This window comes from Pogona vitticeps, chromosome 2 (genome assembly GCF_051106095.1).
Source record: "Pogona vitticeps strain Pit_001003342236 chromosome 2, PviZW2.1, whole genome shotgun sequence".
In the NCBI taxonomy this organism is placed as follows: Eukaryota; Metazoa; Chordata; class Lepidosauria; order Squamata; family Agamidae; genus Pogona; species Pogona vitticeps.
Window position 1 is genome coordinate 180,885,434 of NC_135784.1, and position 16,885 is coordinate 180,902,318.

Here is a 16,885-nt window from a genome sequence, read left to right on the forward strand (position 1 = left end):
ACCATATCTATGAACAAGGGCATAAAGAATGTTCCATTGCAGGGCAAAGTCCTAGCTCAGCCCAAGTTCTGGTCACTTTACTTGATTCTTGCAACTCAGCACCAATTATGTCTTTATTAAAGTAACAGAGATGCATATTGGCCAGCATTTGCTCTTGGGCAATATTGTTATGCCTCTATGGTTCTCTGAACAATTCTAAGTGTTATGATCCTGGCTTAATTTCTTTGAAGGGGAGTATCCAGACTTAGCATGCCTTTGTAATATTTGCCTTACAGTAGGACCCTCTTATCCATGATATCAGTATCCACTGATTCACTTATCCACGATCTGAAAATATAAAAATATTAAAAGAAAAAAAATATTTTCACATGTATTACCAGAACTGGCCACTTTTTATTGAAGAATACATAGCATGGTTTCTATTAATGGATATTTTTTACCCTTTTACAATGCTCTCTCTCTTTATATATATAAACAGGAGGTCACAAAAGAGGTAGAAGGAAAACACAACAGAAATAAGGCAAAGTGTGGTTTCCTTGGTCATCTATAGCAGAATATATAACTAAAACAATAAACCAGGCCTAATTAAAAAAAACATGGTTTAATGTGATGTGAATACAGCTTTCTGATGATGATCATAGTGGTGGTAGTGATGGTCATACTGAGAATGATGTTGATGATAATAATAATTAATAATATGGCCTGGTAGGTTGATAGGACCTTTATCTGAATAAGGTCCCCAAGTCATTTAGCAACTTGGTCTTCTTGTCTTACATACTGACAAGTTGACCAATGAAAAGCAGACAGTTGAAAGTATTTAGAATGGCAACAGTTCCTCAAATGCATCCTTTGTGATGACTGCTTGTCAACAGTCTTCAAGAATATACATCTATTTCTCCCTTTATTGACACTGTATTGTACTGTAATTGGAGCATTCTTTGGCACTTCCCTTCTTTGGGATTGGGATGTAGACTGATCTTTTCCAATCCTCTGGCCACTGCTGAGGTTTTCAAACTTGCTGGCATATTGAGTGTAGCACCTTAACAGCCTTATCTTTTAAGATTTTAAGTAGTTGAACTGGAATGCCATCACCTCCACTGGCCTTGTTGTTAGCCAAGCTTTCTAAGGCCCACTTGACTTCACTCTCCAGGATGTCTGGCTCAAGGTCAGCAACCACACTATCTGGGTTGTGCGGGACATCCAGATCTTTCTGGTATAATTCCTCTGTGTATTCTTGGCACCTTCTCTTGATGTCTTCTGCTTCTGTGAGGTCCCTCTCATTTTTGTCCTTCATCATGTTCATCTTTGCACAAAATATTCCTTTAATATCTTCAATTTTCCTGTACAGATCTCTGGTTTTTCCCTTTTGTATTATTTTCCTCTATTTCTTCGCATTGTTCATTTTAAAAAGCCCTATTGTCTCTCCTTGTTATTCTCTGGAAGTCTGTATTCCATTTTCTGTAACTTTCCCTATCTCCCTTGCATTTTATTGTCCTCTTCTCTGCTGTTTGTAAGGCCTCATTGGACAGCCACTTTGTTTTCTTGCATTTCCTTTTCTTTGAGATGCTTTTTGTTGCTGCCTCCTGTACAATGCCACGGGCCTCTATCCATAGTTCTTCAGGCACTCTGTCCACCAAATCTAGTTCCTTAATCTGTTCTTCACTTCCACTGTGTATTCAAAAAGGATTTGGTTTAGATTACACCTGTCAAGCCCAGTGGTTTTTCCTACTTTCTTCAGTTTTAGCTTGAGTTTTGCTATAAGAAGCTAATGATCAGAGCCACAATCAGCTCCAGGTCTTGTTTTTACTAACTGTATAGAGCTTTGGCTGCAGAGAATATAACAAATTTATATAGTACTTGTTAAATAAATCAATAGGAAAAAACAAATACAAGCTACTCTAGAGCTCTGGCAAGTGGATTTTTTGAATCCTATCCATCAGTATGGGAGCATTTAGTAGCTGGCTGGGTAGGTGGGGCTCATCAGCCTTGGAAGGCAACCCATCTAGGAGAAGGAAAACTCCAATTTCAAACCTCCACTGCCTTGTGGCTATGTCCACTGATGGAAAAGGCTTCAAGAGTTAACCTCGAGGCAAAATCCAGAGCCAGAGTCTGTCATTCTGACAACTCCTGCAACATCGCTGGAACTAGTTGTATTGGCCCATGCCTTTCCATTGGACTAATTCATCGATGTGGAGAGGGGGGATTTGCTGCTTGGGTAATAGCCTATCTTTCATATTATTTTACCCAGGCTTCGTGCTCTGGAGAGTACACTCCAGCTTCGCATACAGTGTCGAAGCAAAATCAGGGAGCTGGACAGGGGACAGATTGTATTTGTTTTCAGTGTGGAAGGGATGGTCACTCTCAAATTGGCCTTCTCAGCCACACTAGACGCTGTTACACGTCCTCCATACAAAGCACATTACCATAGTCTCTCGAGACTGAAGGATGCCTACATTAATTGACACTATTCTAACAGCCATGCTGTTTTTCTCTTAATTTATGCGTACAGAGATATCAGACCCCACTCAAGCAGGTAGGATGACATTAGCCATCAAAGACCATTAAGATGAACTACTTACACCCAGACCACTACACAAAAGCCTTGAAAGATGTTGATACAGTGGGGTCTTGACTTGAGAACTTAATCCGTATTGGAAGGCAGTTCTCAAGTCAAAAAGTCTGTAAGTCAAGTCTCCATTGACCTACAGTGCATTGAAAACCAATTAATCCCGTAACAGGCCGTTTTTGTTCCATTTTGGTTTTTTTCTGGTCTGTAAGTCAAATCTCAGTCTGCAAGTCAAACCTAAATTTTGCGGCCAGAGAAGTCTGTAACTCAAAAAGTCTGTAAGTCAAGCCGTCTGTAAGTCAAGGGTCCACTGTATTGTATAGCCCAAACTCTGGTTGGTCCCTAGAATTTGCTGGCACCTTAACTGAAGCTTCAGGTAAGCAGGAAAAAAGCACAGCAAAAGAACAGAAAGGGGGCAGGCCAATAGCTACCATTTCGCCCTTCCTCCCCACCCCACCCCCCAATCTGAAGCTTCCACCCCACAGTGAGCTAAGGCAGTCACAGGCTTCATACTTCCGCTATCAAAAAGCCACAAAAGGAAATACTGCTTTTTGAAATGCACTACAGTCAGCGCTAGTAAGCTTTTTCAGTTTTCAGGAAGGGCTGCGGTCTCCTGGATAGGAGAAAAGATTGTCCACCTTGGTGCTTCAGCAGCATGGCCTTGTAATGGAGTGAGCCGAGGACGATGGGATCCCGGATCAAGTAAGACCAGGGGCAGGGTGCTGTGAATAACTGGGGTGGATCATCCTGTCTAGCTTGCTCAGCTTCAGCTTGCTTCAGCTCGAGTTTTGCAGGGCTCAAAGACCAGCCCCCGATTTCTGAACTTCTCAGATGTTTTGTGAGGGATGTGGGTCAGGAAGACCACCTACAATGCTACCAAGCAAGCTTGCTGTGGGGCAACTTTTCCAGTGTTGCACTACTTTTACTAGCACCTCGGGGAATATTGCTGACCCACTTGCTGAGTCAGGCCTGGTAGTGGCCCTGAAAGGGCTTAAGAGTGTCCCAAAATACCATGGCTGATAATCTTCAGTGAGCGCAGTAAAAAAAACTTGGTAACCTGGACACAGGAAGATCTCGGTTTTAACAACTGAGATCAGGGGAGGTTGTGGAACTCCCACCTACAGGAGATCAGTCTGATCCCCTCTTCGCTTCCTTCCACAGGCAGGCGAATACTTTTCTCTTCAGGCAGTCTTTTTCTCAGTGACTGGCTGCCTAAGACTTAAGCTTTTTTCGTTCTCTTTCGGATGGATGCGGTTGTTTATTCATCCCCTTCCCTTTCCAGTTTTTATATTGTTGGTTTGTAATATTGTAAGCCCTCTTGAGAAGAAAGGTGGGGTATAACAATTTTAAATAAACACATGAATGAATGAATGAATTTATGGCCCTCTTATGCTAAACCTCTTAGGAATTCTGTTGGACTACAGTTCCCATGAGCCCTAGACAGCAGAACCAATAATGGGAGATGATGGGAATTGTGACTCAACCATGTCTGGGAGGCCAATCCATTGCTCACCCCATGTTGTGATCACCGTGTGGTGCAATCCTTGGAGGAACGGCAGGAACTAGGGAGTGGTTGGGGGCTTGACAGCTTTTTATGAAACTTTCCTTCATTAACTCAGACCAGGGGTCTACTAGGACCTATTCCAGCTGGCAAGTGGAGAAGATGGCCAGAGGTAAGGGCCTCCCTAGACCTGCAACGGTCAGGAATCTTTTAGTTGGAGGTATGCTGAGGTTTGTAGCTGGGACTTTTTGCATGCAGCACATATTGAGCAGATTTCCTTTAAACTCTCTCATGTGGTTATTGAAATCATGGGAGACTGCTGTACCTTGCTGCCAGACCACTGACCATTAGAAACAGCAAGTGGTCAGTGGCAGCACCAAACAGGAAGTGAAGCGCACACTTCCTGCCCACTTACTCCAGCAGCTGGTTGACTTCCTGCCTGCCCTCAATTGCTAGGTTTCTTTGAAGGAAAGTCATTTTTAAGGCACACATCATTAATCAACTGGAAAGTCAAGTAAGGCTGCAGTCTGAAGTATACGGAAAAGTTAGATGAGATTCACCTATACAAAATATACTGCTCTTTCCCTTCTACCCCTCAGAGCTAAAATGCACGCCGTTCTTTCTGTGTCATTTTTCTGGGCTTACTGACAACACTACTGCCCATCTGGACTGGCAGACATTCCCCAAGTTCCTTCTGCCAACTCTGGTTCTGATACCCCTTTTTTAACCACAGATGCCATGGAGGGTTAGGAGGAAGTCTGTCTGCTCTAGGATCTCCACCACACAGAGATGGAGGCTGGTCTCTCCTCCCTCATGTGAAAGTCAGCTTAAGCATTTCAAACAGTCTTGGAGTATTGCATCACTAGCACAACAACATGAAACAAACAGCACATTGTGGGCATGGGTGTTCACAGATCCAGGAAACAACTGTGTTATAATAACCCCTTCTCCATGCGAGTCTAATTAGGGCCTGTCCAGACAGGGGAAGTTGGAGCTTTCTGGTTTGCACTTAAAAGGTTCCTATCTTTAGCACAATATGTTTTATCTCTCACTTGAGCAATCTTTCCATTCACACTGGACATGTTGATTCTTCTGTGAGAAGGGTGCATGCAGTCCTTGGACTGCTGGCTTACTCGTGTGCAAAGTTCACGTGGTTTACTCATGAGTAACACAGCAGCTGTGGCAGTCAAGTTTATGATGGTGGTGCTGGCACAAGGGGAAAATGTTGGGGTGAAGGTTGGGGAGATGGAAGGAGATACACACACACCCCCAATTTCTCAACTATGTCTTCAGCCAGGGCTCTGTTGAGGTTGTGTTCCGTTGTGGGGGCTGAAGCCCATGGATTCAACATAGCCCCCTTCCTTGCATTTTCTTACATTTGTCATTCAACAGTTTGCTGTGACTTGCCTTTTTCTCTTTTTCTTTTTTCGTGGTGTATTAAAAGATCAATGCATGATATTTGAATTGTGCTGCATCAGTTAGGGATATATTTTTGAAAAGAGAGATGAAGATAAAGAAGGTTTCTCCATCCTCCCTTTTAATGTCACAATTCACCTATTACATTATAGGGTTGTCACCTCCGATCATGTTACCTACAGCTCTATATGGGTGCAAACTAGCCATCTGTACAGGCTACACAATGGGATAATTAGGAGTGTACTGAATTGTGCCAAAAAACCAAGAAGTTCCTAGCCCCTGTACATGAAAGGAGCAGGACCACTCTTAAAGGTACCAGTTGGATTGGTCCAAGTAGAAATATGTGTGAACAACACAATTTGGTTCAAACCAAACAGCGATCCAAATACCAATCTATATACTTGTCTGGACAGGCCCTAAACCTCATCAAAATAGTGTATTTCCCTCCTCCCCATCCCAAAAGACAATGGCAAGATTTCATCAAGGTGGCAGAAATGAAAGGAGGACACTTCAGGGATCTCATTTGCAGCAATGATGGGGTGCTCTCCCAATATCGTTAGACCACAATTACACAACTCCTAACAACTGGCCATGATGGTTTATCGGGCTTTATGGGATTTGTAGTCCTACAACATCTGGAGGCTCACACATTCCCTACTCCTGGTTTCAGTTGAGACGCTAAACACAGTATGTTCTTGAATACTAAATACTGGTGGTGCTAGAATTTTCCAGGTCCTAGGAACCAGGTTTGTCTCTGTCATGTGCAATTCTATTTGGCCATGCTAAGGTGGGATGAAAATGTTTGGAAATGACACAGAATCTTCAGCTGGCAGTTCTTGATCCACAACACAGCCCCCCCCAACCCAAGTGAAAGTGAATCACCACCATTGTCTCAGTAGAAAGAGCATCAACTATGGAACATAGATATAAACAGTCAAAACTGAAGAGTAGAATACTGTAGCATTCCATGAGATTTTTATTTTCACTCTCTTAGACACCATGGCTCCAATTGGCTCTGCCATTTAAAAAAGCCGTGTGAAGTACAGCCATCTGAGCACACACCTCATAATTCATTATGCTCCAAAAAATTGTGTTTTTGCCCAGAGTGGGAATATTTCCTCTCTTTTTTGGAATACAACTCCAAGAATCCTTGCCCATGGTACTCATGAGATGTTGGCTATTGTAGTCCAAAAAGCAGCCATTCTATATTCTCTGGTCAATGTTTAGAGCAGTTTTGGGTTCACTGATTCCTCTTGTCTCTCCAGAGAAAATCCACAGAAAATATTTGATCTCTTCTTTGAGGCTGCTTGTCCAACTACTGAAGATGATGGTGAGTCTTAACACTGATGGGTGGAGATCTTTTGGGAGGATGGTGAGGAGTGGGGCCATCCCTGTCATTCGGGAGAAAGACAGAGGCAGCTGTTTTCCCCTCTCAAAGCCTCCATCTGTTCACCTCTGTTGAAGAGTGAGAGGCCTGTACTCCTTCCCTAGACAAGTCAGGTGCCCCCAGGTGAGTACTGTTTTCGATTACAGTACCAGTGTAAAAGGGCTGTGGTCTTCTCCATGCACTTGCCGTGAAACATCTCAGAAGCATTTAGCTGGCCAACACTGAAAACCAAGTACAAGATTTTGATTTTATTATTTTAGGTTGTAATCCTGCATCCATTTGTCTCGGAATAACTCCAATTAAACCAAATGAAATTCATTAGGATTGAGTAGACATGTATAGGATCGTGCTACCTACCCCATTCAGAAGGCCTGTCTTCTTCCATTCAGTTCTGTGTGTAGATCAAACCCAATCATCTAAACAGATTAGGTAATCACGGAGGGCAGGACTGTTCAGGAGGCACCGGCGTGTCCATTCAAATGCCATGTTTCCCTTAGCCAGCACGTGGGGTGAGCAAAGAGCTGCTGCTGGAACTGTTTTGTGTTTACATTCTCCAACGCAAGTGTGGGCGCAAAGTTAGGCAGCTGTAAACCCCTGTTAGGAACTGCCCTGTTTTAAATGGCTCTATCCAGGTTCAGAGGTGCCCTGCCCTCTGCTCTGTAATGTTAAAAATAAACTAAAAAATTGGCAATGCAACATTTACTGTTGGCCCTCAAAACCAAAATCAACAACAGCAATAGGAAGACCAACCCAAGACATACCTTGAGCTGTTTGTGGCTTCTGAGGCAAGCACAGAAATATCCCTACATAGATTATGATCAAAGTTTTTGCCGTGTAAGAGTGAAGACTCCAACTGCAACCTTGAGCAAAAGCTGGGTGGAGGTTGTTAGGTAGGCACTGCTTTCATCTGTGTCCCAATTTGCTATCAGCAACTTGCTGCCAAAGGCAAAAAAAATGAGATGGCATTCACTGCCTTCCATTCTAAGCACAAACGCTATCTGGGCTGGCAGCTGGTGATGGGACAGCATCTTCCACCACATCTGGAAAAAGCAGGTTTGCTTAGGAGACAGAGGCAGGCCACACTTAGCACCTAACTTTCTCCTCCCACACACTGATACTGCCTTCTGGCATCTGTTGCTGGAGGCCACCACCCCACTCTGCTTATGGGTAGAGCCGGCTTTATTCAGTGGTCCATGGTATGGCTGGCTCCTGCCCTGTTTTTTTTTTACAGAACTTCAAAGTTTTCATAGGCAGGCCATCTATATCTCCTTACACCATCATCCCTCTTATTTCTAATATGCTCCGAGCATCCCTATAGAATGGTGCCCAACTGTAGCACTCTCTCCTCTTTCCTGCGGTTTTCTCCAGATGGTTGGAGACAGCAGTTGGGTAGTTGTTAAAAATAATAAGAAGAGGGGAACTGGAAATCATCGTATAAGAGGCTGCCTTGCATGCAAAACCCCAGCCCTGCCCAGAGACAACACAAGGCAGCATGAAGCCCTTTCATCATCTCCTGCCAGACTCTCTCCTTCCTCTGTGTGTGTGCACATGCACTTGAGACCACATTGGTTAGTTTCTGAAATGGAGGTGCTGAGAGCATGCCTGCCTGCTGCCTGAAAGGCCGACTCCGAGGCACAGCGGTTGTAGGGCTATGGCTGCACAGTGCCACATGGAAGGCTGTGCAGAGTGAAGGCACTCTTTATTGCAGAGTATGGCAGAGATACTTTTTTTTTGTACTATAGTGCCCAGAAATAACTGTACTGACTGGAGATTGTGTGTCCCCTTAAAAGTAACTATTCTGAGATCTGATGGGTTGTTGTTGCTTTTCATATACTGAGTGACAGCGCTGAAAATAACTGTCGGGTCGGAGCGCTGCTGACGCCTGGCTGATATTAAACCATGTATTTTGCAAAGGTACTAGGTCCCATGGGTCTGTTTAAGGAGCTTACTGTATACCAATGGTCCCCCAACCTTGGGCCTCCAGATGTTCTTGGACTTCAACTCCCAGAAATCCTAGCCAGCAGAAGTGGTGGTGAAGGCCTCTGGGAGTTGTAGTCCAAGAACATCTGGAGCCCCAAGGTTGGGGACCACTGCATACCATACACTCCTTGCACAATATGAATGTTTTTGATCTAGAGTTTCTTCAGACGGGCTTCTGTGTCCCAAAAGTTGAGAGAGAAGTAGCAGATTTTCCAGCTTTTGTAATGTATTATCACACCATTTTTACTTAATTGCCATTTGCACATTACTGAAGCTCTTTTGCCTGCTGTATCAACTATGTTTCTATAATCTGCAAGAAAGAGTCCTATAGTGGCTTCTGGATGAATCCAACATGAGATTCTCCAAATATTCCAGGAAAATCAGTCCCTAAATCCAATATGCAGACGTGTAGATTTTGCTCACCTGCCTCTCTGAGAAGGGCATTAAAGTTAATTACTTGCACCATGAGGTTCTCAGAAGTTTGCTTCTTCTTGTTGTTGTTTAAAGGAAACTGCTATGATTCTCCTTGGGAATTGTAATCTTGCTGCCCATTAGGCTTTATAGAGGGTACCTCCCAAAGAACTATAACTCCCAGTTATTGTTGTTTTAAATCAGCAACAGAGAACAAAGACCTAAGAAGCTGATGATGCAGACAATCAACTTAAAAGCCATTCTACAGTGGGCAGGGAAACCTGTAGGTGTGCAGATTTCACTGGGCTGCAGTTCCTACAATTCTTCAAGAATATTGGGAGTTGAAGTCCAAAAATATGAATGAGCACAACCCTAACCATTATAGCTGCAATTCAAGCACATTCTGAAACATATGCCATCTGGTCTATAACTCCTTTGTACCCACACATCCACACATGTCCATGTTTTGTCCAGTCACAATATTTGCAATCTCAAGAAATAAATGTCTCCATTCAGCAGATATCCATTCTACAGATATGAGGCTAGGCTTCTCAGTTATTAAGCTGGAAGAGGGGACTTGATTCAGAGTGGGCCTCGTGGTGCCTTCTGGCCGTCCCCAAGCTCTGCTTCCATATAAAGCCACTGGAGAGGTATTCTGTGTTTGAAAGGCTGACCTTCTCTCTCTCTCTCTCTCTCCGTGCAGATCCTCAAGTGCTCAGGCAGTTCCCTCAGGAGTTCGATGACCAGGTCTGTTCTCTTTTGCAAGGGGGGGGTGCACAGCAACTCCACCATCACTTTCAGTCCTGTGCTAGAGTTGCTGCCTTTTCCCTACGGGGGGCAATGAGGATAAGCCAGCATTCCAAAGGATCCTGGCTTACCGATGAACTCGCTGCATGCTGGGGAACATGGGCTGCTTGATCCAAATGACTCCTTCTTGCTGGTTGAGTAGTCCTACCAATGTCATTGCTGGGAGCCACTGAGGTCCCTACCAACACTACAGTGATGGGCACAAAGCCCTGTGGCAGTAGTCCCCAACCTTGGGCCTCCAGATGTTCTTAGACTACAACTCCCAGAAGCCTTCACCACCACCTCTGCTGGCCAGGATTTCTGGAAGCTGACGTCCAAGAACATCTGGAGGCCCAAGGTTGGGGACGACTGCCCTGTGGTACTCTGAGAGACACCCAAGCACCCCTATGTACTATAAATCCCTGCAAACTAACTGGGTGGAACATTTCCTTCCTTCCTTCCTTCCCATAGGCCAAGGTAGGAGGGTTGCCCACATCTGGGCTATGCCAACCAGACATTGCTGCCATCTAAACCAACCTAAAGTCTTCTGGCTTCTTGCTCCCAAACCAACCAAGAACAGAGCCAGGTTTACAAGGCTGGCTTGGGCAGGGCTCAACAAGTCAGGAACCTTGGTTCAGAAAGCAGACTAAGCCATCTGTTTTTGGTTAGTTTTCACTGGCATTCAAGGTTCAAGAGTTTCTTGCAAATCTAGATTAAATTAACAAGGATACAGAATTATTCAGCAGCAGCAATTAAAACAGCTTTATATATAGATCACAAAAGTAGCTAGCTAGTAACCCAGAAATGCACAATGCAGAATATTTTGTTTTACTGTATTTTTAAGTTGTCTTCGACCAAATGGGCTGGCTGGAACTGCTGGGCAGGCTTCCTGTTCTTCGTGGTTAGCACAGAGACCAAAGGGAGATAAAGACTTGTTCATCCTCTGCCAGTTTTCTTACTTGCTAGAAGGGAATTCATTGTCCTATACAACTACCCGATAGCTTTTAAAATGTGAGGTTGCATTAAGAACTTGGAAGGGAAATTTTTTAAAGAAAAGTAGGGAGAGGCAGTAAGGACTAGTGGTTAAAGAAGTTGGCTAAGTCTTGGGAGCTCCAGGTTTGTGTCCTCACTGAGCTATGAAAGCCACTGGGGGATCTTGGGCTAACCACTCTATATGGCCCTACCAGCTTTACAGTGCGGCTGTTGTGAGCACAATGTGGGGAAGAGGAAGCCCTCTGTGTTGCCCTGAGCTCATTGGACAAAAGACAGGGCATAAGCACAATGTAGAAATAAATAATAAACAAATAACAAGAAAGAAGGGATGAGCAATCTAAACTGGTGGGAAACAGCTCTGGGTATTCCTGCATGTCTGAGCACACTGAGGGGCTGACTACATTGACAAATAATGTAGGAAATTTTCCAGGATTGGGACAGTCAGATTCATGCTATTTTTTGTTGACTACATGTTGTACAAATCAATACTGTACAAGTCAGTCTGGAGTTCCCCCCCTTAATCTATACATTTTTCTGCAGTGCTGGGGCTTCAAAGTTTTTGAAAGTGAATGCATTCATGCTGCTGTTACAGGCAGCATGATTGCTTGGGCCAAGGCAACTTGATGGCTGAATGGGTGACCAAAAGCTGACTCTCCCAGTTTCCTTGCTCAAGGTGGGGAGAAAAGAAGCAAAGGGGTACTCGTGGCAGTGGCAGTTCCGCTCAACCAAGCACCAAAATGTCTGTAAAGTGTTTATTTTTATTAAAGGTTTGGTGTCAGCACTCATGTGTTGGGGAACCTAGAAAATCAAGAGAGAGAGAGAGAGAGAGAGAGAAGAGGAAGTCAGCAGTCAGCCCCTGTTTAGAAGACTAGCTGGGAGAAATCTATTTGCTTTAGCCAACTAGACAGGAGTCAGAGAAGAGGAAATTGGCAGCTGGCCCCTGTTTGCAGCTTGTTAAAGTAGCTCTGCTGTAGCTATGCCTCCTGCAAATCTGGACAGCTATAGTCCAGCTGCTTTACAAGCAAGGGCTGACTACCAATTTTGTCCTCTCTCTGACTGCTGTTTGGTCAGCTAAAGTGAATTTCCCCAGGGAAATATGACTTCCCATGTGTGATTTGACAATGGATTATGTTGCATTTTTCCTGCTGTCTGGTCGCACCCAGAACAGCAAGCAGACAGGAATGCACAGCTTATAGGCGAGCAGTGGGAGGGAGAGGAGACTTTATACTAACCACTGGGAATCTTTGTCATCTTTAATAGAACAAAAGAGCCTAACTAACAATCCTGCCCATTCTTTGCACTTAGTGCCTATACAGTGGGGTCTTGACTTGAGAACTTAATCTGTATTGGAAGGCGGTTCTCAAGTCAAAATGTTCTCAAGTCAAATCTGCATTTCCCATAGGAATGCATTGAAAACCATTTGATCCGTATCTGCTCTTTTCCGTCCATAGAAACTAATGGGAAGCTGCTATTCTGCCTTCGACCACTAAAGGGGGATATTTTGTTTCTTTTTTTCTTAGGTCAAGAAAGGTTCAGGGAAGGCAGGGAAAATACAGTCCAGGCAGCACTAGGCAGTCTGAAGACTCCCAATCCACTCTCTAAACGCTGGGAGGAGTGAGGAAGCAGACAGGCACCCTTTTCACTGGCCAACAGTTAACTGAAAGTTCAAATTTTGCACTTTCCCTGCCTCCCACGTGGTTTTTTTTAGTTCTTAACTCAAATCTAAGTATGTACGTCAAGTCAATATTTTCCTATGAGAGTGGTTCTTAAGTCAAAATGTTCTTAACTCAAGGCGTTCTTAAGTCAAGACCCCACTGTACTGTGATATATATATAATTTAGGTGTTGTTTGTATCAATTTTAATGGGCTCCAAATGTGACTGTAAATTGTAAATTGAGATCCAAACTACTGATCTTAGAATAAGTCCCACTGAACTGAATGGGGCTAACTTTTGAGTTGGAGTGCCCAGTGTGGTGTAGTAGAAGATTAAGTGATGGGATAGGACTGAGGAGACCGGTTTGATTTCTGACTTTGCCATGGAATATTACAGGGACGGGGGTGGGAATTGGTAAAAACACTCCTTAAATACTTTACCTACTGTACCTTCAAAACCCTATTTGGGTCGCTATGAGTTAGTTCTGACTTGACCACACGTAATAACACCTTCTGAGTACACAAGAAATGCACGTTGGTCTCTAAATGCTCAAGGGGTTTCCATGCAATCGAAAGTCTTCCCCCGGATTCCCATTTCAGTATTTCTGTGTTCAGCCTGATGTATGCCCTGTAATAACTAAGATCTCTTTGCTCTTTCCTTAGGAATCAATCCAGATGCTGCCCAGGTTTTGTTTCCCTTTTGACATAGAAAGGTATGCAAAACCCTGCAAGAATAGGGGCTTCCCTGCTAACACAGGCTTACTTTCTACCCCTCAGGGTTTCCTCCTTTCAGTTTAAGGTTACTAACTTTTCTGATAAGTAATCCGTCTGGCTTGTTTCCTCAGATCAGGCAACTATTTACTGTTAACAGTGGACATTTTCAAAACCACCGAGAGTGTCCTGCCCCCTTTAATTCAGAAATTGCATGTACCATAGCTGTTGCAACGTTAGGGAACCCTACCTTAAAGGAGGGTTGGCGGGATAAATCGAATTTAACTTACTGGTAGATAGTTAGATGAGTTACCAAGGATTTCTGACTTTGGTAATTGTTTAACAACAGCAGTGAGAAAGATGAGGTATCAACTTGAAGGCATGGTACGCCATTGGGAATTTTTTTGTGTGAAGGACTATGACCTTTATTCTGGTAAAAAAAGAAAGAAAGCTAATTCTGTAAGACAAGCTGGCCCACACCACCTGACAGAACACAAGATGAAACTGCTCAGCTACAATTCACTGGCAAATAATTCAAGGGGGTGGGGGTGGGCAGCTTGCTTCTTACAGGAAAGGATTGCCCCACAACGTGTTTATGGGAAACTGAATTGCTATGCTAATTTTTCACCAGGAGCCTCAGTTGGGTGGTCTGGGACATACCCACTCACATTGGATTCCATATTGTAAGAAGAGGCCAGCTATTTCAGGCTAAAAGGCCACCCTTAATGCCAACCCAAGGCTCGTGGGAAACCCACAAGCTAGTCACGAATGCCACAGAACCCTCCTGTTTGCGTTCCTTAGAAACTGGTCTTCAGACATGACTCCATGATGCAGGAGGGCCTAAACCTCCTTCCATGAATTGCTCCCACTCCATTGAGCCCTGCTCAAGTGGCTGACAATCAGCTTGCTAACCTCTTATGGCAGCAGATGCCAGCCTTTTAGAAAGTATATACTGTGTGGGGAAGGGGTACAGTATTTCCTTTTCACCCTTCTGAATCTCTCCCCCTTCAGCTTCCATAGATGATGACCCTGAAGCCACAGCTAACTCATGGGGGGGGGGGCGGCTCCATCCCAAGTGAGGGAATGAAGCATCCCCAACTCCATTTCGGCTAGGGGTTGCCCTTATCTTATGAGGCTTTATTATTTCAATTTGAGGATTATGAGATTTCTTCCACGTCATGCAGCATTTTATTTACCCCTCCAGTTTGTCATGGCTTCTGCTTAGAAATGAAGCACAGTTATTGCTTTTGCTTTGTTGGCTCCACAACATAGAACATGATTCACCTTCAGGTGAATTTACTCTTTAGTAAACTAAATGACAGCATCATGCATCGGACTTAGTAAGATGCTGCCCACAAAAATATACAGCATGTAATAATAAACTGAGCCCAGTTTTGTAAGCTCTAGTTCTAGTTGGGTTTCCCTCTCCGCATTTCTCCTGTTGCCTCTTTTACACTCTTCCCCCATTTCCTGCATAGGGTCAAGGAGAGCCCCATGGTCCAGCATTTCACTTTTGCCCTCACCGACATGGAGGGGAAACAACGCTTCGGGTTCTGCCGACTGGCCGTTGGTGTCCGCAGCTGCCTGTGTCTCCTCAGGTAAGGGGGTTCGCGCTAGCTTAGCTTTTTCTCACAGGAAGGATTTAAAAAAAATAATAACTCAAAAGAGCCATGTCATTTAGGTGTAAAAACAAAAATCTGGATTGGGGAATACCTTTATAGCACTGGTTCTTAACCTTGGGTTACTCAGGAGTTTTGGACTGCAACTCCCAGAAGCCTTCACCATCAACTGTGCTGGCTGGGGTTTCTGGGAGTTGCAGTTCAAAAACATCCGAGTAACAAAGGTTAAGAACCACTGCTTTATAGGATTGCTACAGAGTCCTGCATGATTTTTTTTTGCTTTGTTCTGTTCTGTTTTGTTTTTGTTTTGTTTTAGGATATAGATATTATAAAAATAGGGAACTAAAGATCAGACAAGGAAATAGATCATCTTTTGTACCTCTTGTGTAGTGGGTCAGTGTGATTTATTTCCCCGTAGTTATGGGACTTATTGGGGAAACATCCTGTAGCCCAACCTAGACCCATGTCCAAGCTGTACCAGAGGATTTGACCCAAGCCACAGTACTGCTTCTGTGGATCCCTCCATTACTTCGGTGAGGCCTACAGGCCCATTTTACTAGCTCACAGTAGAGAAAGGGGTATCGACACAGTAGATTTTATGTCTAACAAGCAAAAATTTGAATGTACAGGTGAGCTTTGCACATACAGAAGCAATTTTGATAAATTGGTATTCAGGAGGATCCAGGCATAAGGGGTGATTGATCTTAGTGAGGCAAAGAGCCATGTTTCAGATCTACCAAATGTTCAGTCATTAAAAATACTCTCAAGGGTACAGGCTCAAGGAGTGGGGCACGGCCAAAGAGGCTAATTTGCATCTTTTAATTTTTTGTTTTAATGCTGTTATTTTAAGCATATTGCTACAGTTACATCTCTAGTAGATCCATGGATCTTCCCACTCAAATTTCATTCCCCACATACTCCTACCCTTAAATGGCAAAATGGGATAACAATGCTGATCAATCTTACCAGGTTGTTTGCAGGATAAGGTATGTGTGAGGCATGGAAGATTTGAGAGCTCTCTATGTGTTCTGAGTTTCATTCACCAATGGCCCTGTAGGTAAAAAATGTGATTGCCTTCCTATTGCAGATGGGAGGCTAAGAGAGAGAGAGAGAGAGAGAGAGAGAGAGAGAGAGTCTCCCTCCATAGTAAGATCTGAACTAGGGGCTTCCAAGTTCACAGCTTAATCCCTTAGTTTCTCTACAAAAATTGATAGGACCTTCCTCATACATGATACAGTATTGGCATGTGAAATAAATGTTATTCCATTTGCAGTTATCTGCCCTGGTTTGAGGTTTTCTACAAGATCCTGAACTACATTGCAGACAATTTAGTCAAGGAACAGGTGAGCATGGGAATTCTACTTCCCTTTCAAAACCTTGTTGAACTTCCTATGTTGCTATACTGACCCTTATCCTGGCTTCTATTTATTTTTTTCACTTAAAGACTCAACCTCTCTCCACCTTTTTCTCCTACACCAGTTCACACAGCTGGATGAGTTCTTATCAGCACTGCATGCCCACCCTGTGCCTCATCTGGGCAGTCCCATCAGCCTGGAATTTGTAAGTATTTGTAGATATTCCCTGATGCGGGAATATCTACTGCCACCTGCATGCTAGACATTAAAGACATCCACAAATGTCATTAAGACAATTATATTTTTTGGTCACCAGGGTAGAAGGTATTTTTCTGAAATTGTATTCAACGGTTGTTTGGGAGGCTGTAGTTCAACAGGTGCAGCTATTTCTTGCGCCAACATACACCAATGGAAACAATTGTGTTCTCCAAAAGCCAATATACACACCAGCACGAAAACAAACAAAACTTGATCTTAAATACTTTGCATTTATTATCCAGATTTTAA

The 16,885-nt window shown here is 43.7% G+C and overlaps 1 protein-coding gene and 1 long non-coding RNA gene across 3 annotated transcripts in view; one reads left to right on the forward strand and one right to left on the reverse strand.

Moving 5' to 3' along the window:
• The first annotated feature begins 3,097 nt into the window (after positions 1-3,097).
• Positions 3,098-16,885, forward strand: part of DENND1C (DENN domain containing 1C) — a 37,556-nt gene continuing 23,768 nt past the window's right edge. For both annotated transcript variants that reach the window (XM_072991501.2, XM_072991502.2), the window contains exons 1-7: positions 3,098-3,268; positions 6,749-6,813; positions 9,965-10,008; positions 13,357-13,406; positions 14,883-15,002; positions 16,297-16,366; positions 16,503-16,583. In XM_072991501.2, the coding sequence (XP_072847602.2) occupies positions 3,252-3,268; positions 6,749-6,813; positions 9,965-10,008; positions 13,357-13,406; positions 14,883-15,002; positions 16,297-16,366; positions 16,503-16,583 (447 nt within the window). In that variant the 5' untranslated portion in view covers positions 3,098-3,251. The remainder of the gene's footprint in view (positions 3,269-6,748; positions 6,814-9,964; positions 10,009-13,356; positions 13,407-14,882; positions 15,003-16,296; positions 16,367-16,502; positions 16,584-16,885) is intronic.
• On the reverse strand, positions 6,878-7,358 carry LOC144587121 (uncharacterized). Its single transcript, XR_013542307.1, has 2 exons — positions 7,228-7,358; positions 6,878-7,091 (listed from the first exon to the last, which is right to left on the reverse strand). It is a non-coding gene; the product is annotated as an uncharacterized LOC144587121 (long non-coding RNA).